The sequence below is a fragment of the Aotus nancymaae genome, unplaced genomic scaffold (assembly GCF_030222135.1).
Source record: "Aotus nancymaae isolate 86718 unplaced genomic scaffold, 86718_ANA_hifiasm-v0.15.2.pri h1tg000004l, whole genome shotgun sequence".
In the NCBI taxonomy this organism is placed as follows: domain Eukaryota; kingdom Metazoa; phylum Chordata; class Mammalia; order Primates; family Aotidae; genus Aotus; species Aotus nancymaae.
In genome coordinates, this window is record NW_026988415.1 from 43,964,245 (window position 1) to 43,988,526 (window position 24,282).

The 24,282-nt window shown below is 38.5% G+C and overlaps 1 protein-coding gene across 2 annotated transcripts; it reads right to left on the reverse strand.

The window, feature by feature from the left end:
• Positions 1–7,074: 7,074 nt before the first annotated feature.
• BEX3 (brain expressed X-linked 3) lies at positions 7,075–8,628 on the reverse strand. 2 transcript variants are annotated; one of them, XM_012436867.2, is made up of 3 exons: positions 8,525–8,628; positions 8,042–8,120; positions 7,075–7,688 (listed from the first exon to the last, which is right to left on the reverse strand). In XM_012436867.2, the coding sequence occupies exon 3, from the start codon at positions 7,657–7,659 to the stop codon at positions 7,324–7,326; it is 336 nt and encodes a 111-aa protein (XP_012292290.1). In that variant the 5' UTR covers positions 7,660–7,688; positions 8,042–8,120; positions 8,525–8,628; the 3' UTR covers positions 7,075–7,323. The 2 variants fall into 2 exon arrangements, with proteins under 2 accessions (XP_012292290.1, XP_012292291.1); XM_012436868.2 differs by having other exon boundaries at positions 7,075–7,641; positions 8,525–8,600.
• Between the last annotated feature and the right edge of the window lie 15,654 nt (positions 8,629–24,282).

The following is a 24,282-nucleotide window of genomic DNA, read 5'->3' on the forward strand; positions in this document are numbered from 1 at the left end:
GGAGCATGATAATAATGTATGTTTGGGACACAGTTAGAAGTATATTTGAATCATGTAATATTTGGGAAGGGAAACAAATTCTACATTGTTAATAAGAAAGACAGGAGATTGTGAAGCAGGCAGTCTGTATGAAATACTTAAAAAATCACCAATACATACTGCCATGGACTCCTTCCTCCTAGACCAAAACTTTAGTCAGGTTTCTCTGAGCCTTTTTTTTTTTTTCAGCTAGGCCTTCTCTTTGGTCAACTGAGCCCAGTTTTCCCAAATAATCCTGCTCAGTCAGTGTATCAAGAATCCTCCCACCTTTGCCATCCAATCAAGCTCTTCTTCCGCCACTTTTGATGTCTAATCAAGTTCCTTCCCTTTCTCTGATAACTAACCGAACTTCTTAGTTTTCTACCCTTTCCCTCACCCTTCCCAGTGGCCATAAAATCCCAGCTGTCTCAGTAGTATTTGGAACTGAGTTCAATCTCTCTCCCCTCTTGCAAGAGTCTTGAATAAAGTCTTCTCTGTTGTTTTTTAAAACAAGAATCAAATGCAATGCTTCTTTTATAATACAATGCTAATTTATTTTCATTTCTAATTTGCTGTGTCAAATTAAGTTTGCTTTGGGAAATGCAAGTCTTTGCCTCTAGAGAAATGAAGTGATGTGCCTGCTGTTCTTTAGTGAAGGGTAGAACTAGGCTAAGGACTTGAGGGATCCCCACAGAGTCATAATGGCCACATTAAACATTTATTCAAGGCTGGCATGGGGGTTCATGCCTGTGACCCCAGAACTTTGGGAGGCCAAGGTGTTAGGATTGCTTGAGCTCAGGAGTTCAAGACAGCCTGTGTAAATAGTGATACCTTATCTCTGCTAAAAATACAAAAAAAAAATTAGCTGGGTGTGGTGGTGCACATCTATGGTTCCAGCTACTTGCAAGGCTGAGGTGCAGGATTGCTTGAGCTGGGGAGACTGAAGATGTAGTTAGCTATGATCATGCCACTGCACTCCAGGCTGGGCAACAGAGCAAGACCCCATCTCAAAAACAAACAAAAACAGAACATTTACCTAAGGCATACCAGAATTTCTGCTCCTAGACAGATGGAATTGTTCTCCCATGCAAAACAACTAAAAAGTTGGATGAAATGCAAGAACCAGCTGTTCTGAAGACCTTAGACAACAGGCAACAATGTTTAGTGATCCCTGAGAGACTGGGAACCAATGAGGTTATTCTTATGATTGCCCTAGCTTACTTCCTGGAGAAAGTTTTCAGGCCACAGTGCAAGAAGCAGGAATCCAGGCAAAGCTCAGTAGTATCCCAGAGTTTAGAATAAGAAGTTGGTAGTCCAAAAAGGGCAAGGAAGCTGGAGTTCACAGGGCTGTGTCCCAAAAAGGAAAGAGCTGCACAGAGAAGGCATTCCAGAGATCCATGGAGACTGATTCGTGAATATTCACCTGAGTACTGTTAAATGATAAACTTCGGCACATTAAAATTGTGAAGAGTTTATTTGAGCAGACAGCTATTCATGAACAGAGGAACACTGCAGGTGGTTCAGTGTTCCACCAAGGGGCATGTGAGGGAAAAACTTTTATAAAATGTTTTCTAAAGCAAGACAAAGAAAACATTTGATTTGTAAAAGTGAAAAGTTTCTAGTTAGTGGTTAATAGGCAGCTTTTGATTGGTAAAGTCTCTAGTTAGAAGTTAGCTGGCAGTTCTTAATTGGTTATGCTTAAGTTTTATTTTCCTAGGCTATGACCATTCGCTATGCGTTGGGTTTCAGTTTGCTGACATAGAAACTCTAGCTTGCTAGAGTCACCTCAGCTTAATGGCCTCCCAATTATTTTAACTAGTATTGATCATTCTGACCATTACATGCCTGTATGGAAACTACCCCAGATCAGGAAATGATCTATCAAAAAGGGTTAAAGGAAACAGTTCCTTAAGTTCACACGTTTCGGAACAGTGCATGTTACCACCAACCAGACTTGGAAACCTCATAATTCACAGGACATTAGATAGAGTACTTAGAAAGAATTTTCCTCATTAGTAGGGAATGATTAACTCTAAACTAAACACAACACTGATCCTTTCTTACAAAGTTTTAAAGCAAGAATCTAAAAGACAAAACTTTACAAATAACTGTTTTCCAGAATAAAAATCAATATAATTCCAGGGATATCCACCACTCAATAGGTGAAACTTACAGTGTCTGACATCCAATCAAAAGCCTACAAAGAAACAGGAAAATAAAACCCATCATGAGAGAGAAAGCAATCAATCCAAACTGACACAGAAATGACAATGATGGTAGAATTACATAAAGACATAAAAGCAGATAATTAGAACTTCATTGCATATGGTGAAGAAGCTGGAGGAAAGAGTGAACAAGTTTAATAGAGACATGGAATATTTAAAAAAATCAAAAAGCCTCAATTTAAACATCTAGAGATAAAAACTACAATGTCTGGAACAAAAAAATACACTAGATGAGGTTAATGGCAGATTACACATTGCAGAAGAAAAGAGTAGTATACCTGAAGACGTAGCAAAATAAACCATTTGAAATGAAATACAGAGAGAACAGACTGAAAAATTAAAAGAACATTAATTGTGGTTGTGTGGAAACCATATTGATAGTCACTTGAAGTGGAAATTTTCTTAGCCCTCTAATTACATGACAAAGATTGTCAGATTGGATAAAAAAAGCAAAATTCAGCCCCAATATCCTATAAACACAAATACAAGCTGAGAAAAAGCCTCTTCTGCTAAAAATATAAAACATACCATGGGCCAAGCATCACTAAGACAGTACTCACCTAATCTAGTACAACTGTAATTCAAGTAGGTCTTTATGCACATCTCTGTAGGAGATCAACTGGGACGTTAGCACATTGAGGTGTCTAGAGAAATCTGTAGTGATCATGGCCAGTGGACAGTGCAGAACTGGGAGAAGGGGGTGGGTCATCATAGCAGAGGGATGGAGTGGGACTGTAACACAGTTTGGCTACTACTCCCAGCTGAAGGGGATCTGAGGTACTTGGATTCTGAATGTGCGGGTGAAAATGAAGTCATCCAACACCATTCATTCACATGCTCTTTACCTCCTTTGGGTCCCACAGCAGCCCTGGAAATGATCATCTCCATTTTACTGAGTATAGTAAACACTATGGCATTACCATGGTAATAACTACTAAATTAATCAGCTAAAGGATCCGTAACTTGTTTGAAATTCATTATTCTTTTTCAACAAAGTTTCCACTCTTTTAATGGCTGACACATTAGTTTGCTTCCTCTTTTAAAAAATCAAAGTTTAATTACAAACTAAGTAACATTTATTAATTTAGGAAAAAAGACAAAACAAAATTAATACTCATGTGATCTTAGGAAATAAAATAAGGTGTTGAAGATAAGATTTTAAAGCTTTCTTAATACGGTTTTTCTTCTGCTCAAAATAACAACAAAAACCCCTTTAGAATGTGTTACATTACAGTCAGAAACACAAAGTTTATTTGTTTGAAAATGATTTTTTTAATGCGCATACATCTGAAGATTTCTGTCTTCATATCAAAGTCAGAAAAATTTGTTTTTATTAAATAGAAAATATTTTCCATCAGAGTAAATTTCTAAACATGCTAATTGTGACTTTTCAAATGTTTGGCAATAATATTTTAAAAATTAGATTTTCAAGTTTATAGGAATGACTTCTTTATTGGGTTATGTATAGTTATATCACTTAAAAATCATTCCAGCTGGTTACAAATGAAATATTGACTATATAACATGCTATATTTTTTAAAATTTAAAAACTGAACCTTTCTAAGCAAAATCAGTATGTTTACTACATAATACATGTGATGTCAGGAAAGGAGACAGAGTAGAGGTGGAATTTTGCCCATTTCATTTATGAAATTCAAAACTTTTTCTAATTCTAAGACAATTTTTAGGTTTTATAAATAAGTAGTTCTGTCCTATTCTATTAAATAAATGTGTTTACTTTATATTTCTAAATTTGCCAAAATGCATTTCAAAATTAGACTACATTAGACCACTGAGAATGGACTTCTGAAAGGTGATGGCTTGAGTTTTGAAAATCAGGAGCTGATTGAAATCTGATCAAATGTGAGTCAATCAGCTTTGATGAGTGGAGAGGAGAGATTAGAAAAATAGTAACAAACATGGCAAGCTAAACATATATATTTTGCAGGGGCTTTGAAAGAGTCAGTGTTTCTCATAAGAGGCTCTAAGCCTGGCTTCTTCATGATAAAATATAAGATGAAGATAAAAAAACTCACAAGTGGTATCTTTGGATGACTGGATTAAGGTTTTATTTATATTCTCCCTACATTCATGATCCAAATATGTATGATGACATTATATAAATAATTATAAAAAGTATTATGTTTAGGCTGGGCACGGTGGTTCACGCCTGTAGTCCCAGGACTTTGGGAGGCCGAGGTGGGAAGATCACGAGGTCAAGATATCGAGACCATCCTGGCCAACATGGTGAAACCCTGTCTCTAGTAAAAATACAAAAATTAGGTGAATGTGGTGGTATGCCGAGATCATACCACTGCACTCCAGCCTGGTGACAGCAAGATTCTATCTCAAAAAAAAAGAGTACTACATTTAAAAATGTTCTTTATAGAAACTTTTAAAATATGAAAGTATTAAAACTCCACAGACTCAAAAATGTTGTTATATGTTGGTTTAGATAAACTACAATTCTGAAATAATTTAATAATTAATTAGTAAATGAAGTAATTAAATGAATTATTATGTTATGAAACATCTACTATATTAGGCACTATGCTAGAAACTTAGCTCCAGGGAGATTAAGACAAAATCACTGTTGTGAAAGGGCACAGGTTGGCATAGAAATGATAATGCATAATTTATTTAATAATTTCATAATTATTATACACTTATTATTAATAAATTCATGATAAGGCATTAGTTTAATAGAATATCTGAAAAGAAGATAAAACAGTGGTGGTTTAAATATAAACATATATTGATGGTCCAATGTAGTCTAATTTTGGAATGCTGTATTTTGAAAACATAGTCATTGTGGAATCAAGTAAGTAAGGTAATTTGTATCACGATATTTGTAAAATGGTGTAATTACTGTCAGTGTTTCTCTATGCCTATGTTGTCAAAACTCAGATGTGTGAGAATCACTTGGGAAACTGTCAAAACAGTAATTCCTGATTCTGGTGATTCAGGTGGTGACAGTGAATGGTTGAGGGTGGGAAGAGCAGCCAACTTTCAGCATTTTTAACACTTTCCCTAAGTGATTATGATGCAAGTAAGGGGTCTATGTTTCCCTAAACACTAACATATATAAGGTTTTAAAAAAGTTTATAGAATTTGAGTTAGAAACGTTCCTTGCTATGTTCCTTTGGAAAAAATGTAATACTTTCCACATAACTAGTTACTTGCCTTTGGACACTTAGTTAAGAACAGTGAGTCAGGGACAGTTTTGAGCTGAATTTCTAACGCTATCATAGTTAATTAATCAACCAAAATAATTAATAATTTAAAATCTACTATGTCACGGACTATACCAGAAACTGAGTTCCAGAATGATTAAGACAAAATGATTGTCTGGAGAAAAGGGCACACACTCACAAAGAAATAACAATGCCAAATGCTTCATATAGTTTTTAAGAATTTATAAAGTAGTTTCATGGTTCAGGTATGGACAAGAAGGAAGTGTGTTTCCGCTTTAAAGAAAATGTGTTCCCCCGATGTAATTTACATGTCTGGGTAAGTCTGTTAAACTGGGTGGGTAGGCCTGCCAAGAGTCTCCTTTGAGAAAATCCATATCAAGCATAGAAACAGAGGCACAAATAAAGCCTTCAGTCTGTGTATTGTGGAGGTTTGCAGTAACACAAATCTGGGCACACTTAGATATATTTCCTGAGCGAGGCCCCAGTGCACTCGTATCTGAGTTATTTGAAGGAGTCATGAAAGAAAACCAGAAAGGATTATTTTGCTAAGAACCAATGTGATCCCAAGAACCACAAGATTTATCCTGGTTATACTCACCGAGATAAATATAACTCTCAAGTTATAAAGACATTCTCCACAATTCTATAGAGGTCAAAGGGGGGGATTTGGCTCACCAGGGACTCCAGATAAATCAGTGGGGTTTTGTTACCTCGAAGACTCTAGCACCTCATCAACAAGAACAGAAACAGGATCCAGCAGAAGGGAAAGTGTGGCCAACTGAGAAGACACTAATCAGGGGAGCAGGAGGATTGCAAATCACAAGAGTGACTTGGGGAATCCCATGTATTTTCACTGTCTGGACTTGTAAGCATGAGTGATAATTCCTCCAGTCCTCTCTAAGTACCTGGTGGGGCTCCCGGTCCTATTAAATGTCGGGAGGTTGGGGACAGAAGCCAGCCCAACACAGTTCCACATTTCATCAGTTCCACTCAGCAGCCCTGTAAGACAAGTGTTGCTCCCCATTTCACAAAGCAGAAAACAGGCTCTTTAAAGGAATGTATCTGTAATAAGGGAAGGTTTATTATTCCAGTTAAGACTGAAGGATAATTAAAGTTTATTCTTCAAATTTGTTGAGGCAGTATTGTTATGTATCTGGACTACGTTCATAATCCATTCATAATCTCATTTAAAAAGTTTTCATTGCTTCTCAAACTCCAGATAATAAAATTTAAAAAGTGTCACCTTTTTTTTTTTGAGACAGAGTCTTGCTGTCGCCCAGGCTGGAGTGCAGTGGCACAGTCTCAGCTCAGACTCACTGCAACCTCCGCCTCCTGAGTTCAAGCATTTCTCCTGCCTCAGCCTCTGAAGTAGCTGGGACTAAAAGCGTGTGCCACCACGCGCAACTAATTTTTTATATATTTTTTTAGTAGAGATGGGGTTTCACTGTGTTAACCAGGATTGTCTTGATCTGCTGACCCAGTGATCCGCCTGCCTTGGCCTCCCAAATTGCTGGGATTACAGTTACCATAGAGAAATGTGCCCCAGTTAACATTCTGGTATATTTAATCTCGGATTTTTTTCTTAGTTCATCTGTTATATGTAAGGATACATTTTTAATGAGACAATACTAAATGTATAGATTGCTGTTTAAATTGCTTTATTAACTTTACATTTTTCCATGCACATGGGTGAAACTCTACTGCTGACAGAAACAGACTGAGTCAAAGGCAATCTCCAATTAGAAGCTGGCAACACAAGACCCACTTGACACATGGAAATAACATAGGGTTCACAGCAAACGGATCAGTAAAGGCATATTAGGAAAATGCAAGGAAAAGGAAAACAGCGAGAATCACAGTATTAATCTCATGATAAATGGCAGGAATCAAGGCATAAGGCAAAATTCATCATGATGGTCATGGTGATTAGAGAGCTCCCCCATAAGGATACGCAGACAATTCCTCAACTGCAGCTCCCTAAGTTTTCTCCTGATTTCTCTCATCTCCTCCATGAATATTTCCATATCATCTCCATCCCCACCCATCCCATCATTGACCTGCCTATTGGGTATGGCCCATCGAAAATTAGGGGCAAGTCGGCGAGCCTGTGCCCGTCGATTTCCTGCAGGCTGGTGGCCTTCACCTCCTCCCAAAGGGCGGTCTTCCTCTCCATTCTGCATGGGCTGCTCCATCTCTTCGTTTTCCTGGTGAATATTTGCCATGATGAGATTTTTTTTTTCTGGTTGTTTTTCTTTGAACACAAGTAAGACAAAGGCAAGGAGAGAGACTGAATGCTTGGTGCACTGACCAGCAGGATTCAGAGCCCTGATATCAAAGGATTTAATTTCATTTTTTCCCACCGTAGAAGTTCCGTGCGTCCTCTAGGGGGCCTCCAATTAGAGCCCCTCCCTCCAGCTCTCTCCCCTTACCTCCCTTCCCCCAAACCCACCATTTTTCCTTTCCCAAGATTCTTTCTCAGAGCTTCGCAGGCAGCAAAATGGAGGACGGGTGTAGGAGTGGGGGATGGGGTGGAGAGGGTTGGGGTCTCAGACTGGGCTTTCCTCACATTCGGACCCCCGCACCACCACCGTCCCTCGCACCGACCTGGGCCTATCCTTGTGGTCTCCTCCTCCTCCGGATTCTCGCCGCGAGGTGCGCCGCCGGGACACTTAGCCTCGCAGATCTGCAGATGGGCAGGGGTGGGGGGAGTGGGGGCTCCTGCAGCGGAACGCTAGCGAGGATCATCCACCACCCAGTTCCTTCCCCGCCCCGGGCCCGGGTTCTCCTCGCTGCCAGCGCCCCGCGTCTCGCACTCCGCGCCCCCACCCTCAGCCGCTCCCCGCTCCCCGCGGTGTTCAACGTTTTCCTGCGGGGACTCCGGGGTGGTTTTCCATCGCTCTTGGTTGCTCTGCTGCCCCTGGGACCCCAGCCGCCCCTGCTTGCCCAACCCAGGGGGCCTCTATGTTCCCAAGAATGTTGGGGTGTGGAGAAAACTGGCGGGGACCCCCTGTGCTGTTCTGCGCCCGTCGCGGGGGTTCGTGAGCCGCTGCCGGCCAGGCCAGGGCGCACGGGCCCCGGGGATCTTACCTGCTCCGCTTTTCCCCGGGCCAGATGCCAGCCCGCCGAGCGCAGGGCAGCGGGGAGCTGGTAGCCAGACGCGAGTGACGACTGCACCGAAGGCTGCGTAGCTCTGCAGCTCTGGGTCACGTGAGGGCCGCGCGTCACCGCTGAGCTCGCCCCTAAACTTGGGCGGCCAGTGCAGCAGGATTTCCCCCCTTCCCCCACCCCCACCGCCACATGCACGCGCAAAAAGCAGCCTCCCTACTCCCGTCTGCGTGAGGTGCCTCAGAGCGCACGGCCCTGTCACTCTGCTCGGTCCTCTCCAATCTGAGGGCCCACAAGTGGCATCACTGCTCTGCGGTTGGAGCTTGCTCTCCTCTGGTTACCAGGGAGGGTCTGCATTATCCTCCACCACTGCCTCCTCTCACTCCAGACCTTGGCTTTGGCCTTTTCTGCTTTCTCTTCTCTTCTACCTGGCAACATGCTTTACGCTGCATTCCCACCCCTACCCCTTACATGTGCGCAGTCACCAATGCCCATGTAGCCCCTAAAGTCATACCCTTCTAAAAAATTTAGAGTGAGGGCTAAGGTGGGGAGGCAGGAGGGCACTTGTCAGAAAGAGGGGCAAGGAAGTGGAGTGGGCTGTATATATTTCATTTCCTTTTCTTTAAAAATCTGCATGCTTCAGAAAATTATAAATTCTAACTTTTCAATTTTGAAAGAAATGCTGGCCGGTTGCCATGGCGCACCTGCAATCCCAGCACTTTGGGAGGCCGAGGCGGGCGGATCAGTTGAGGCCAGGAGTTCGAGACCAGCCTGACCAACATGGTGAGACCCCCGTCTCTACTAAAAATACAAAAATTAGCCTGTAATCCCAGCTGCTCAGGAGGCTGAGGCAGGAGAATCACTTGAACCCTGGAGGCAGAGGTTGCAGTGAGCTGGGATTGCACCACTGCACTCCAGCTTGGGTGACAACAGAGTGAGACCGTGTCAAAAAATAAAAAAGAAAAGAAAAAGAAGGAAATGCTTTATCCTACAGAATGAAATCTTTCACTGTTTATGTTGACCTGTACCACACAAAATATTTTCTCTGAGCTCCACACACATCAAACCATTACTTTTGATACATACTAGCTCATTTAAAATTTTAGCTTCATAAAAAGTAGGCACTCTTTCTGAACACAGTTGGTGTTTTCAAAATGATATGTAAAGTAACTTTTCAGGGAGATGTCCAGTCCTCAGATCTTCACCATTTTATGTAACTTTGATGTTTTTGATACCACAGTCATCAGAGAAAGGGAGTCTTTTATTCCCTGCTTTCCTTTCTAAACCTTTCAAACCATCCCTACAAATATCCTCTTAGAATGAAATCAGAAGTTAAGTACATATTATTCAGAAATTAGTCTCAAAGCCATCTACCCTTTTCTGCGAATGTTTCAAAATATATTAGAAATAAGCAGGGAGTGTGTGAAACAACAAGTTGAGACTGAACCTCACCCTGAGTGCAAATGTTCCTTTCTCCAACTTGAAATCATTTAAAAAAAATTATCACAGCTAGAAAATGAGATGTCTTTAGGAAAGTGGCATTGTCATAAAAAATATTTGGTATCTGTTGTTTATAATAAGGAACCAAAAGCATTAAATGCAGCACTGAGACAAGAAAGGTCAGACAAATGCTTACTATCTCTGGTTTTGGCCCCAAACTCCTATGTAACTTCCTACCCTGCTAAACCAGATGACACGGTGAATAAAGGAAGAATATATGCCCAGTGCATAGGTAGTTTGAGGTTTTGGAGATATATGTTCTATATAAAATTACATACATATTATTCGAGAGGTATATAGATATATATATGGGTTCTGTCTCACAGTTAAAAACTTTTTATACAGATTGCTGTATTAATGATACCAGCTGGAATGATGCAGTTTCAAAGCTTGAACTATAGTATCAGACAAGTCTGGCTTCAAATTCAGTCAGCTGTTTACTTGATGTGCGACTTCGGATCAATTACTAATCAAGGTCTATGTGCTTCCTCTGTGAAACAAGGATTGTTAGAATTACACATAACAGGAATTTACTACATACCTAGTAAATCATCAATTTTTGTTGACATTATTTTTATTGTTATTAGGTTGTTTCTAACACGATTTGAAGAGTAGCAGAGTATGATTCTTTCCTTAGCTAGACCCACTTGTTCTTAAAATCCATGAGGGCCCAAAACATGCTTGCTGTGTTCTATTTGGCATACTCAGTGACTAATAGTGTTCCTTGCACCAAGTAGGTGATCACTGAATGTTTGTTGAATGAATGTATCTAGTACTGAGGTGAGTTGATTGTTTTTCATTCTGGGGACTGTATTTAGAGCAATACAGAAAAGCTTTTATGAAAATTAGGAATTACCTAGGAAAAATCTCCTGAAAGTTGAAAAGCCACTGTGATACGACTATTGGATATGAAATTTAGCAAGTAGATTTTTATTTCTTTTGGTGGCTAAATGCTTTGCTGTTTTCCTTTTGACCCATCTTGGATAAATCTTTTGTTCGAACCCACCAAATTTCTTTGGATGAAACAGACATTTGTTTGTAACATCCAGATTGGATATTATCCTATATAGGAGACTGGTTGTAATAAAGTAATGTTTTAAAGATAGGTGAAAATTGTCCTAGAAGTGCTGTTATCTTTACTTAAATGTTGTGAGTGGGAGTTGATTGAGATGTTTTCTTGACTTTGGAATTTTCTTCGGAGTTGGAGATAGATAGCACACTGTTGAGAATAAAACACCAATTTTTTGAAGGCCAAGTTAACAGGACACTGGATTCTGTGTTTGAAATTCATTTTTTTCAAAGGACAGAGAGAGAAGGCGAACTGATTAGATGGTTCTTATCCATACACACATTCCACACATGTTTCAAACCCAGGAGCCTTAATTCTAATCTGCCCTGGAGGAACCAGGAGGACTCAGAATGAAAAGTGAGATTGGCATTTGAAAATGAATAGAACCAAATCTTTAGTCTGACTGAAACTATTTTAATAAGCAGTAGTGACTGAAAAGTCGGAGAACAGGAGAGAAATGTAGTCAAAGAAGCCCATTACCCCGTGTGAAGTGGGGGAGAGGGGTGATAGAATAACACTGTTGATATAGCTATTGGGAAAATAAAACTGTTTCATGATTTCACCTTAACTAGTGAAGATCCCTCTATTGCATTAGTTTCCCATCAGAGGAAGCTCGTTTTTGCTGAAATCTTTATGTGTATTGTCATGACATGGCTCACATGTACTTAACTGAAATTCACCTGGTTAGACTGTGATTATTGTCCTATTTTCCTCTCATTATCTCTCCTGTATAAATGCTAGGCTTGGGAGAAGGTAGTCTGAGCCCTAGTGGGCTCTGTGGGTATGGGTATCTCTGTTTCTGCCTAGAATAGGTTCTCTATGTGCCTCCCTGATGCTTTATTGATGCTCTTTCATTGTGATTCTCTCTTTCTCTCTAAATTTAAGCACCTATTACAAACTGAAAGTAGGTATTAAGAATATAGGAAATTATGCCTACTCCAGCTTTCCTCTAAGCTATGACTATTATAACTTTGATGCTAAGATTTCCAAAATGTGGAATGAATCTGATGAAATTTTAAGGATGTCACTCTAAGAGTTTGGATGATTTGGGAGATGCTATATTTAATTCAAGAGATCTAGCCTGAAAAAATAAAAGGGCCATGAGACTAAGATGTCTGAACGTGAAAGCAGCAAATATTCAGCACCTCATTATCTACTGGAGAACTGAGGACTATTCTTTTCTTTATTTCATGGGTTGCAGATAATATCTTGACACACCAGAGACCCATGGCCACTCTTTCCTGCTGTTTAGGACTCTGGTGGAAAAGGAGCTCTGCCCTGTACAGTCTCCTAAACAGATGACATTAGCTGGACTATGAATAGGCCAAGAGAACTTCTTTGCCCCTTCTAGCTTCAGGTCGAGGTGAGTACTATTCTTACTTTTCCCTATAGGGATGAACTTTGAGGAGTAACAAAACTCATGCATAAACGTTCATGAAGTGACTTTATCTTATCTCACTATTATTACTCCCATGTAAGTTCCATTGCTAATACACACTGCAACAAAGGAAATCTGATTTTTCACACAAATTTAAAAGACAGAGAAGAAACTAGAGAAACATATTTATTATGTGCTATGGGTTGAATTGTATCCCCCAAAATATGTATTGAAGTCCTAAACCTCATAAACTCTCTGTGGACTTGTTTAGAAACAGGGCCTTTGAAAATATATTCAAATTAAAGTGATATCATTAAGCTGAGCCCTAATACAATATGACTGGTGTCCTTATAAGAAGAGGAAACCAATCCAAAGACAGAGGGAGACATTGTAGTAATGCAGCTTCAAATCAAGAATGCCAAGGATTGACAACTATGACCAAAAGCTAGGAAGAGGCAAGAAAAGACTCTACTCAGAGTCTCTGAAGAAGCATGGCTTTGCTGACTCTTTGATTTTGGAATTCTAGCTTCCAGAGCCACGAGAGGACACATTCTTGTTGTTTTAAGCCACCCAGTTTGTGATACTTTGTTACAGCCATCCTAGGAAACCAACAATACATGAAAGAAAAAGAAAGTTAACATCCATTATATTTAAAGAGCTCTTACAAATTAATAAGAAAAAAATGAGCATACCAATAAGAAAATGTGCAATGGATTTGAATAAGTAGTTTACAAAAGAAATAAACACGGCCAATAAAAAACATTTATTATTTTAACAAATAATAGTTGAGCATTTATCATGTGCAAATTGCTGTTTTAGGCACTAAGGATGCAGCAGGAAACAGCACAGACAAGGGCCCTGTTGTCAAAGACCTTCCACTATATTGGGTAATGTTGGGACTCAGAAACTGATACCCCAAGATATGGTGCTTTGACATGCTGAACTGAAGAGGAAGCCTCAACATCCGTCTGACCTTTCCCACGCACTTCCTGACTCTCAATCCTCTGTCTCTCCCAAAGCACAGGATGAAGTTGTTTTCTGAAGTTCCCTCATTTACCTAAAGTCTAAACTCATTAAAGAAGAAAACAATTACCTCTAGTTCCTGAGCTTTCATTAACTGCACTCATATCTCAGGAAGAAAGATTGAAGTCTGTCAATATGCCTAGACAGACTTTCGTCACAAACCATTGTCTTCTTTGTATGCCCAACAGACTATATCCTAGGCCATTGTATGTTCTTCAAGCCCATTGAAATAGGATAATAAAATAAACTGTGAGGCCAAAAGAATGGATTAGTGGGCTTATAGAATAGTGGATTTTACAGATGCGTTTTCTATGCCTTTGCCTAATTTTAGATTTATAGGGTAGGGTTTATGATCTGAAATACTAAGCCTTCACAGATTGTGTACTATGAAAACCAAAACAACCTTAGAAATATTTTAGTACAGGCATCCTATTATTCAAAGTGAGAAACTGAGACCCAGAAAAATTAAGGGACTTGCCCAGGTCACCAAAGAGGGTAGTAGTAGAACTAGATGTAGAGAGAGCTTTGTGAAGTCTACTAATTCCCAGGAAAGAAATCTTTTTCTTTTTCACTTGTCTGTTTTCTTAGTGTCTTAGTCAGTTTGGGTGGCTATAACAAAATAGCAGCTGAGTGGCTTTAAACAACAAACATTTACTTCTCACAGTTCTGGTGTAAGATCAAGATGCCAATAAATCTGATTTCTGGTAAGGACCCATTTTCTGGTTTGTAGATGGCGATTTTCTCTGTATTATCACATAGTGGAGAGCAGAAAGAGGGGAAGCAAACTCTCTGACGTCTCTCCTTATAGGAGCACTAATCCCATTCATGAGGGCCCCACTCTCATGACCTATTTGCTTTCCACAGACTCCATCTCCAAATACCATCACACTGGGTGTTAAGCTTCAACAAATGAAGTTTGGGGGGACACAAACATTCGGTCCATAGAACTTGGCCAATTTTACTTGTTTATTTACCTTCTAGGTTTGCACATATTGTGCATAAACATCTAAAGAAATATTTGAACATTTTATCTATGATTGCCATCTTTCAATCTTAGTCTTCTGTCCCTCCTCTTCAATCTTAGAGGAGGGCTTATGACAGTTTCAATCAATAGGGTAGAATAGAATAGAACTGATGCTATGTGAATTCCAAAGCCAAATCATAAAAGACCATACAGAGTCACCCTTATTTACAGGAAACATTTGCTTTTGAAGCCCTGAGATGGCCATGTTGGATATGCTACATGTGAACCCTCTGGTTGACAGACCCAGATAAGCCTGTCCTTTAGTGATCTCAGTCTCAGCTATTCCAGCACCCAAAGTTTTGGCTCTTTTGGTGATGAGTGATAAGCGCACATCATAAATTTTCCAATTTATGACTTTCCACAATTTTCAAATATTCTACAGTAAATTAGGTGGATATGAGAATAAGCAACACATTATTTTAGAATACTACTAAAACTGGTATTTTAGGTATTGGTAGTACAGATGATTTTTATCTATCTTTAATTAAAGTGTCAAAGATAAATGTTCATTTATTTTCTCTTTCTCTCTGTCTCACACACACACACCTTTTTTTTCCTACCTCTCTTCCTCCTCCCTCACTATACTCCTACCCTAGCCCCTGAGTAAGAGGCTATATTTCCTGTAATGACTCTCAGAGACCCAGGTAGTAGTACCCCTGCCTTCTCTCAACCCCTTCCATTTGGTTGTTTTCATATTTGAGATTAAAGATGCATTTCTGATATTGGTCATCATTACTTCTATCTTCTAAATTGTCTCCAAGGAAAAGGTATCCTTTTGGCAAGAAGAAGAAAAAAAAAGCATTAAGTATTTTGAAAATTTGAGTTATAAAATAACACATACAGAATTATCCTAGTTTGCTTATACATACATAGTGATGAAAATAAAATAACATTTACATTAATGCTGATATATGCAAGGCATTGTTGTATATGTATATTCATTGTTTCATTTATCATTTCAAAGATCCTCTGAGGTAGGTGGTAGTAGCATTCTCTAGTTTACAAATAAAAGAATTGCAGGACAGTGAATTTAAGGAACAGACAGCAAGTGACAGAGTAAGAATTCAAATTTATATAGTCTAGTTCCTAAGTCTATGTTCTTAACCACTACTCAGTTTTATTTATTAGTAAGTCCCCAGTCTGAATCTCATTCATTCTTTTCTTCATTCAAAATTTCTTATTTGATATTGTTTGAACATTTTTCTGTGCTAGGCACTGCCTGACCATATCCACCTCTCAATCTCAGGTCCATATTTAGGAGTTCTGATTCCCAAGACATAGCTCTTTCCATTTGATAAAAATATAAAAATAAAAATTGAGTTCAATAAATATTTATTGTCTACCATGCACTAGGCAAAGCCCTGGAGATATAAAAGAGAACAAAGCAAATATAGTCTTCATATTCTCATGGGGCTCATGAATTAATGGGAGGAAACCATAAATTTAGTGCTGTAAATCCTGAAAGGGCGCTTGGAGCACAGAGGAAGAGGATCTAACACAGTTTCCAGTGACGTCTTCCAAAAAGAAGTGATGTCTAGGAGATCGATTTCTGGTAGGACAACAGGAAGAGCTCTGCAGACCTGCTCTCCAGTGAAACTGGTAAAAAATTATAAAACAAAACAAACAACCATGTAAAGCCTCTGGAAATTGTCCTAAGGATCAGATAAAATGTGACACAGGATACTGTTAAATCAATGGAGAAACATCTATTCAAGAAAATCTATTAAAAACTCCATAAGAAAGATTAGAGTCTGTGGCATTTGAACTTAGATGCCTCCTCCCTTCCTACTTCTAGCTCAGACAGACATAAACTGCATGCCTAACTTGTGGCCAAGAACAGAAGACATCCCCTCCCTCCAGCTCCCAGTCAGGAACTTTCTTTCTAGGAAGTGTAGGATGTCAGCATTTCTCATCCTGCCCCCAGCTACCTGTTGCTGAGGCTAAGTCTTGGATAAGTGCAATCAAGAGGTTAAGACTCCCGTCTTCCATCCAGTCCCCACTAATGGAATGGAAGCTATCCCCTGGGTGGGGCACCGCTGAGAATGCTGAGACCCTAATCATCCTTGCCCTGGCTTGTGGGGAATGGTTTCACAACATGAGAAGTAAGCTGAGACGACCTTCAGGCTGTTTTTCCCTCCTATACCTTAATGTCAGCTCCTACAGCAGAAGTGTCACTCAGAGAGAAGAATGCTGTTGTTTCCACCCACAGATCCAGAGCCCTGGTTCCAATATTTTTGCCTGAGAAGAGAAGCAATACATAAGACATATATCTTGTAATATTTTACCAGTTGAACTTACTTCATTTACATCAGAGCATGGCGAAGTTCAAGCCACTGTTGCTCCAAATATAGTGGAAGTTGTGGTGAGGGCATTTGGAAAGTAATTCCTGGGTTTGGTAAAGTTAGCAGTTAACTATTGTCTGGTTGAATTATTGGAGAGCACCAGAGAGGAAGTTAGCTGGGAGGAGCCCTCTTGGGGTCAGAACAAATATCAATCGCTGATGATGAGAACCATTCTTTCACTAGAACCCAAATTTGATCAAATTAGTCTACAGATCAATTAATGACCAAGAGTATTGTTGGAAATAATAGACCAATCAGCTAGCAATTAGAGGAGCCTAACAGCTGACTATAGTCATAGAAAGACACTAGGAAAGCTCTATCAAAACCATTGTCATCTTAGGGTGTCTGTGAGCATATCAAAAGATGAGCATCTCTGAGGGGCAAGATTAGAAGAATAATGCTGGAGGAAGAGAAATAAACTTCACTAAAATAAGCCAGCCAATCACTAAACCAACAGGCAAATAATAACAAGCTCTGGAAGTGGAGGACACAATAACCAGAGTGACAACAACATATTATCTAAAATGCTTAGTTTCCACCAAAAAATTACAAGACATGCAATAAACAGGAAGGAATGATCCATACCTACACTGGTTGGGGGAAATCAGGCAACAGAAAATGTGACAGTGGCCAGATGCAGGATATCACAGATGTAGGCTATTCAAAGTACCCATTATACATATATTCCAATAATTAAAGAAAACCATGACTGAATAAGTAAAGGCAAATATGATCACAATGTTACATCAAATAGAAATGTCAATAAAGACATATTAATTATTTTTTAAAAAAGAACTACGTGGAAATTGTGGAGTTCGAAAGTCCAACAACCTAAATAAAAATTTCACTAGAGGAACTCAAAAGTAGGTTTGAATTTACAGAAAAAAAGAATTAGTGAACTTGAAGATAGATTGAGTGTATGCAATTTGAGGGATAGACAGAAAAAAAGATTAAGAAAAATGATGAGTCAGTCTCAGAGAAATGTGGGACACCATGAAGTGCACCAACACATATGTAAAAGGAGCAGCAAAATGAGAGGAGAGAAAGGCAAATAAAAAAATGCTTAAATAAATAATGGCCAAAGACTTTCCAAATTTACTGAAAAACTCCAATGCACACATTGAGGAAGATAAAAAAAAAACTCATAACTAGATAAATACAAAGATATTCACAAGTAGATTCCTCATAGTGAAAATGCTGAAAGTCAAAAACAAGGAGAAAATTTTGAAAGCAGCAAGAGGAAAATGACTCTTCATATTTAAGGGAACTTCAATAAGATTAACAGCTGACTCCTCAGCAAAAAAAAAAAAAAAAATGATGAAGGTAAGAAGACTGTGGGACAACACAATCAAAGTGCTCAAAAGAAAGAAAACCATCTCTTACTGACCAGCTGTTACAGGAAATAGAAAAGAAAAGTAAAACAGTCAATCAGGAATCTTATATCAAACAAATCTATCTTTCAAAATTGAAGGTGAAATGTAGACATTCCCAGATAGACATGACCTGAGCAAAGTTGTACCTAACTGACCTTCCTTCCAAGAAATACTAAAGTGAGATCTTTCGGCTGAAAAAAAAAAAAGACTCCAGATGGTAATTAAAATTATACCAGAAAACAAAAAGCAATAGTATAGATAATATGTAATTATAAAAGAGAGTATATTTTATGCATAAGTATAAAATAAAGTTTTCTCCCTTCTCAACTAGCTCAAAAAGCAATTGTATAAAATAATGTGTACCTAATGTATTGTTAGGGCTGTAAAACACAGAAATGAATTATAATTGTAATTTTTTTTTTGCCAATAACAGAACAAAAAAGGTGGGTGGGAATAAAGCAGTATTGGTCTAAGGAAATGACTACAGAGGGTAAAGTAATAAATATAACAATGCATTACTGGATCTGTTACATTAATAGATGTAACACGTGTAACAATAATGCTACAAAAATGTAGGGGAAGGAATAGAAGTAACATTTCTATATGTGACTAGAATTAAGTTAGCAAAAATCTGAAATTGATTCTGATAAGTGTATATATAATAAGCTTTAGCACAACCACAGCAAAACTCAAACATAGTGAAAAAAGCAATAAAGAAGTATAAATATGTCACGAGAAATCATACAGTAATAAAAAAGAAAGTCGGAAAGGAGAAATAGAACAAAAGAAGACATGAGACACATAGGAAACAAAATGAAAAATCGAAGACTTAAACACAATTTTATTCATAATAACATTAATTGTGACTAGATTAACAATCTAATCAAAGGGCAGAGATTGTCTCACTAGATAAAAAACAACATTGAATTGTACACTGTCTATAGTATACATACTTTAGTTTCAAAGATTCTGATGCTGTAGATTGAAAGTAAGAGATGGGAAAAATATATCATGCAAAAAGCAACCACAGGAAAACTTGAGTGGGCATACTAATATTTAGACTGAATAGACTTCAAAACAACAAAAAAAGTGTTACTGAAGATAGAGAGGGATTTAAGAAAATAGACCTTAATTTTAGAGCAGTTTTAAATTTACAATAAAATTGAGTAGAAATTACAGAGTTCCTATATACCCTTGATACTACACACACACACAGGCTCCCCCACTATCAAAATCCTGAACTAGTGTAGTACATTTGTTACAAATGACGGGCCTACACCGACACATCATCATCCAAAGTCCATAGTTTATAATAGGGTTCACTCTTGGTGTTGTACATTCTATGGGTTTTGAAAAGTGTATAATGACATGTACCCACCATAATAGTATCATATTATATAGTTTCACACATGGAGGATTCTAACAATCCTCTATGCTCCACCTTTTCATCCCACTCTCTCTCTAACCCTTGGCAACCATTGATCTTTTTACCATCCCCATAGTTTGCCTTTTCCAGAATGTCATATAAATGGAAGCAAAAAATGTGTAGCCTTTTCATATTGGCTCTTTTCACTTAGTAGCATGCATCTAAGATTCCTCTTTGTCTTTTCATGGGTTGATAGCTCATTTCTTTTTAGTGCTAAACAATATTCCATTGTTTTGATGTACCTAAGTTTATCCATTTGCCCACTGAAAGACATCTTTGTTGCTTCCAAGTTTTGGCAATTATGAATAAAACTGCTATAAAAATATGTGTGCAGGCCAGGTATGGTGAGTCCTGCTGAGTCCTGCCCATAATCCCATCACTTTGGGAAGCCAAGACGGGTGGGTCACCTGAGATCAGGAGTTCAGGACCAGCGTGGCCAACATGGTGAAACCTCATCTCTACTAAAAATACAAAAACTAGCCAAGTGTGGTGGTGCATGCCTGTAGTCCCAGCTACTCGGGAGGCTGAGGCAGGAAAATTGCCTGAACCCAGGAGGCAGAGGTTGTAGTGAGCCAAGATCGTGCCACTGCATTCCAGCCTGGGCAACAGAGAGAGACTCTGTCCCAAAATAAATAAATAAATAAATATGTGTGCAGGTTTTTGTGTAGACATTAAGTTTTCAATTCATTTGGGTAAATACCACAAAAGCATGGTTGCTTGATTGTATAGCAAGAGTATGTTTAGTTTTGTAAGAAACTGTCAAAATGCCTTTCAAAGTGGCTATATCATTTTTCATTCTCACCAGTAATGAATGAGGGATCCTGTTGCTCCATATCCTTGCCAGTGTCCATCTCTAAAATGTATATTAGCCATCCAACAGAATAATATTTGGCAATAAAAAGGAATGAAATACTGATATATATTAGAACACGGATGAACCTTAAAAATATCATGCTAAGTGAAAGAAACCAGTCACAAGAGACTATCTTTTACATGTCCAGGACAGGGAAAGCTATAGAGACAGAAGCTAGTTTAGTGTTTGTTTAGGGATAGGGAGATAAGGTCATAGGAGGATCATAACTAAGGGTGTGGTGTTTCTTTTTGACCTGACAAAAAGATACTAAAATTGATTGTGGTAATGATTGCACATATATGTCAATATACTAAAAAACCATTGAATTGTGTACTTTAGGTCCATGAATTGTTTGGTATGCAAATTATATCTCAATAAAACTGTTACTAAAAAGAAGTCATATCTATTCTGAGATAGATGAGTAGGAGTTATCTAGGCTAAGTGTGTCAGGGGTAATTGAGGCAGTGTTTCAGGCAGGAATAAATGTGAGAACCAGGACCCGGACTTGAAAGGGCATGGAGCTTTGAGGAACTGATAGGAATTCACTCAGCACAATGTTATTATTACTATTTATTAAATATCAGTCATTCCAGAGCAGTGATTAGGAACAAGAACATTGACCTTAGGCAAGTATTCTATTTAATAGCTTAGTAACCTCTGCCAGGCCTCACTTTCTTTTTCTATAAAATAATAGGTTAATGATATAACATCTGGAAAAGGACTCACAGTTCATGGAAGGGAAGAAAGACTCTGTGTAAGTCCAATAATCATTTTGGCAATTACAATGCAAGGATAATAGAATTACCAATTGGGAAAAAAATTTTTAAATAGTTATTTCTTAACTAGATGGAAGGAGGCTGGATGAGAGATACCAAAATGCCACTTAAAAAGAAATGGTCTTTCTCTTTAGCAAACTAAAGTGCTTCATTTTGATATTTGTGAATATTTGTGGATATGGGTATGTATGTGTATGTATGTATATATTATACTCTGCCTTCTGTTCTTCATTTTTCTTTTAACAATGCATGGTGAACATGTAGTACATATGGATCTCCTTCATCCCTTTAAATAGCTCCTTTACCTACATTACACTGTGCACAAAAGATTTGAATAGACATATCTCAAAGTATGAAATACAAATCACCAATAAGCATATAAAAAGATGCTCCATACCCAACAAAATTATTCATCAACTGATGCAGCTGTTTTTGCTAATGGTCTTGCAAGAGGCTAGGGTAAGAATATCAAATAACTGCTTTTGGCTACTATTTTGTGTGTTGGCCTTGTCCCTCTTACCCTACCTGGAACTTTCCTTGCAGAGAGAATAAACAAGCTTTTCTGTTAGCCTTTGCTTTTTACAGAGGCTGAGGTAATTATGTGTGGATGGGATCTGGGGCTGATTTTCAAACACACACTCTTCTGTCAGTTTCCTAGTAAAAAGTTTTCTATGAGATTACTCTTGTCATTAGCATCCTGAAGTATCCATTGGTTTTGCATTCCTACATCTTTCATTTTGTGATATCTTGATAGCTGTGTCTTACTGTAATTTTGAAGTTCCTCAAAGGCTGTTTATCTTTAGTTTCTTAGTTGATGCTCTTTTCATTCAATTAATCTGAGAATTTATTTAAAATCCCCTGTACTTAAGTAAAAACTAGAAATAGCTACAAATACCATGTTTACATTCTACAATATACATTGTTGTCTTGTATTTAATTTGGAATCATAAATCAGAGTTTTTGGTGCTAGGAAAGGCTTATCATTCACATTCAGATTTATTGTACAGAGAAAACTGTTATTGAGAGAGGCAATCTGCCATGAGGCCTGAGCATCCCTGCATATTCTTATTGGGTATGCCAAGAATGTAAGGCCCTGGCCGCTCTTTACCCAGGCAGACCATTTTTCATAGTTGTGTTTGCAACAAGCAACCTTGAGCAATAAGATAATGTCTTTCCCTGAACAAACAGCAGGCTTGTTTCTACTGTGAAAGAATTGAATACCCCAAACTCAAGGTTTCTTTCATGTAAGGCAATGCACTGCATGTTCAGGTATCAATCACAGGTCTTAGGTCACCTCATGAAACTTGGGAATAATAGGGAACTAATACAAATCAATGTGAAGCTCTGGCTACTGCTTCTGTGACAATGTTATTTGATTTCCACCCAGGAGTCTAGAGTCCTCTGCCAGCATCCATTAAATGGGCATAGGCTTGTTTGTTAGGTTTTACGTAGGGTAAAATCTCAAATCCTGCACAGTTCTTGATAGGTGTTTCCAGTTATTATCCCTAAAGTTATTATGCTCATGCTAGGGCAATGTTTCTCACCAGAAAGATTTTTTTGCCCTAAATATGTGCCACCTACACTATTAATACTGTGTTCTAACTTAATGTTCTTCAAATTGACTCATTTATTTAATTTGGATACTTTTTTTTTGAAAACCAAACTTTATAATGCCACCCTAAATCTAAATTATGATAATTTGCTTTAAACAGAAAGTATTCATTATTACATGTTCAAATAAGTACATGGACACCACAATTTAAAAGACTTGTGTACTATCTAAAATCATTTTCTCCTATCACCAGACTCTTTTACTGTAACCACAAGTTATCTGATTACATCCAGAGCAGTCATGTCTGGGACAAAGTTTCTAGCTAGTGAATTTTGAGATCTTATATTATTCCTTATAAAAATGTCTTCATCAAACCTCCTTGTGGAGGAAAAACAAAAGGGATAAAGGAAGTCTAATGCTCTGATCTGCAAAAAGTAGAGTTGTTTTTCTCCAGGTATGTCTGTCCAGGACAGGCAAGCTATCAGCCAAGGAGGACCTTATGCCTAGCAGAGAAGCTAAAGTCAGACCTATCCTAGACAGGAGTGTGGCTTAAGTGAGCCTTTCCATGTCCTTCCTGAGTGCCACCCCTGTGAGGGCCAAGGGGATGGATTTATCCTGTTTTGTAAAACTGGCAGTGAGCCTGGAACCTTATCTCATTCCAACATGGATTCCAGCCCTACCAGCAACCATTAGGCTGCCATCACCTTGAGGAATGTTTTGGAGGCATGAAGAGCTCCCATAATGGCATCACAGAGGAAAATGACACATGATGTGCACAATAGTGGGCCTTTTGTAAAGAAAGAAAGGGCCGGGCGCTGTGACTCATGCCTGTAATCCCAGCATTTTGGGAGGCCGAGGTGGGTAGATCACCTGAGGTCAGGAGTTGACCAGCCTGGCCAACATGGCAAAACCCTATCTCTACTAAAAATATACACACACACAAAATTAGCCAGGCGTGCTGGTGTGTATGCCTGTAATCTCAGCTACTTGGGAGGCGAGACACAAGAATTGCTTGAACCTGAGAGGTGGAGGTTGCAGTGAGCCGAGATCATGCCACTGCACTCTAGCCTGGGTGACAGAGTGAGACTCCATCTCAAAAAAAAATAAAAAAGATAGATAAATAGATAATAGATATAGATAGATAGATAGAGATATGTAGATACAGATACATAATAAAGCCTACACTGCACTTTCATATATTTCCAGCCAAGGATGGGATTATTCCCAAATCTCACTTGAATTTTCTTGTAAAATTTATACAAGTCTAATAAGATCTGATATCTGTTGAACTGATGAGGAAGCCCTGACGCTAGTCTTCTGGGAGAGACTGTTCATCCTAAGGAAATAGGTGTCAGGAAGATAAAATGGTAATCTTCAGATCCAGGGCAGCAATTCTTACTAAAGCGTAATGTCTGTTACTCAGA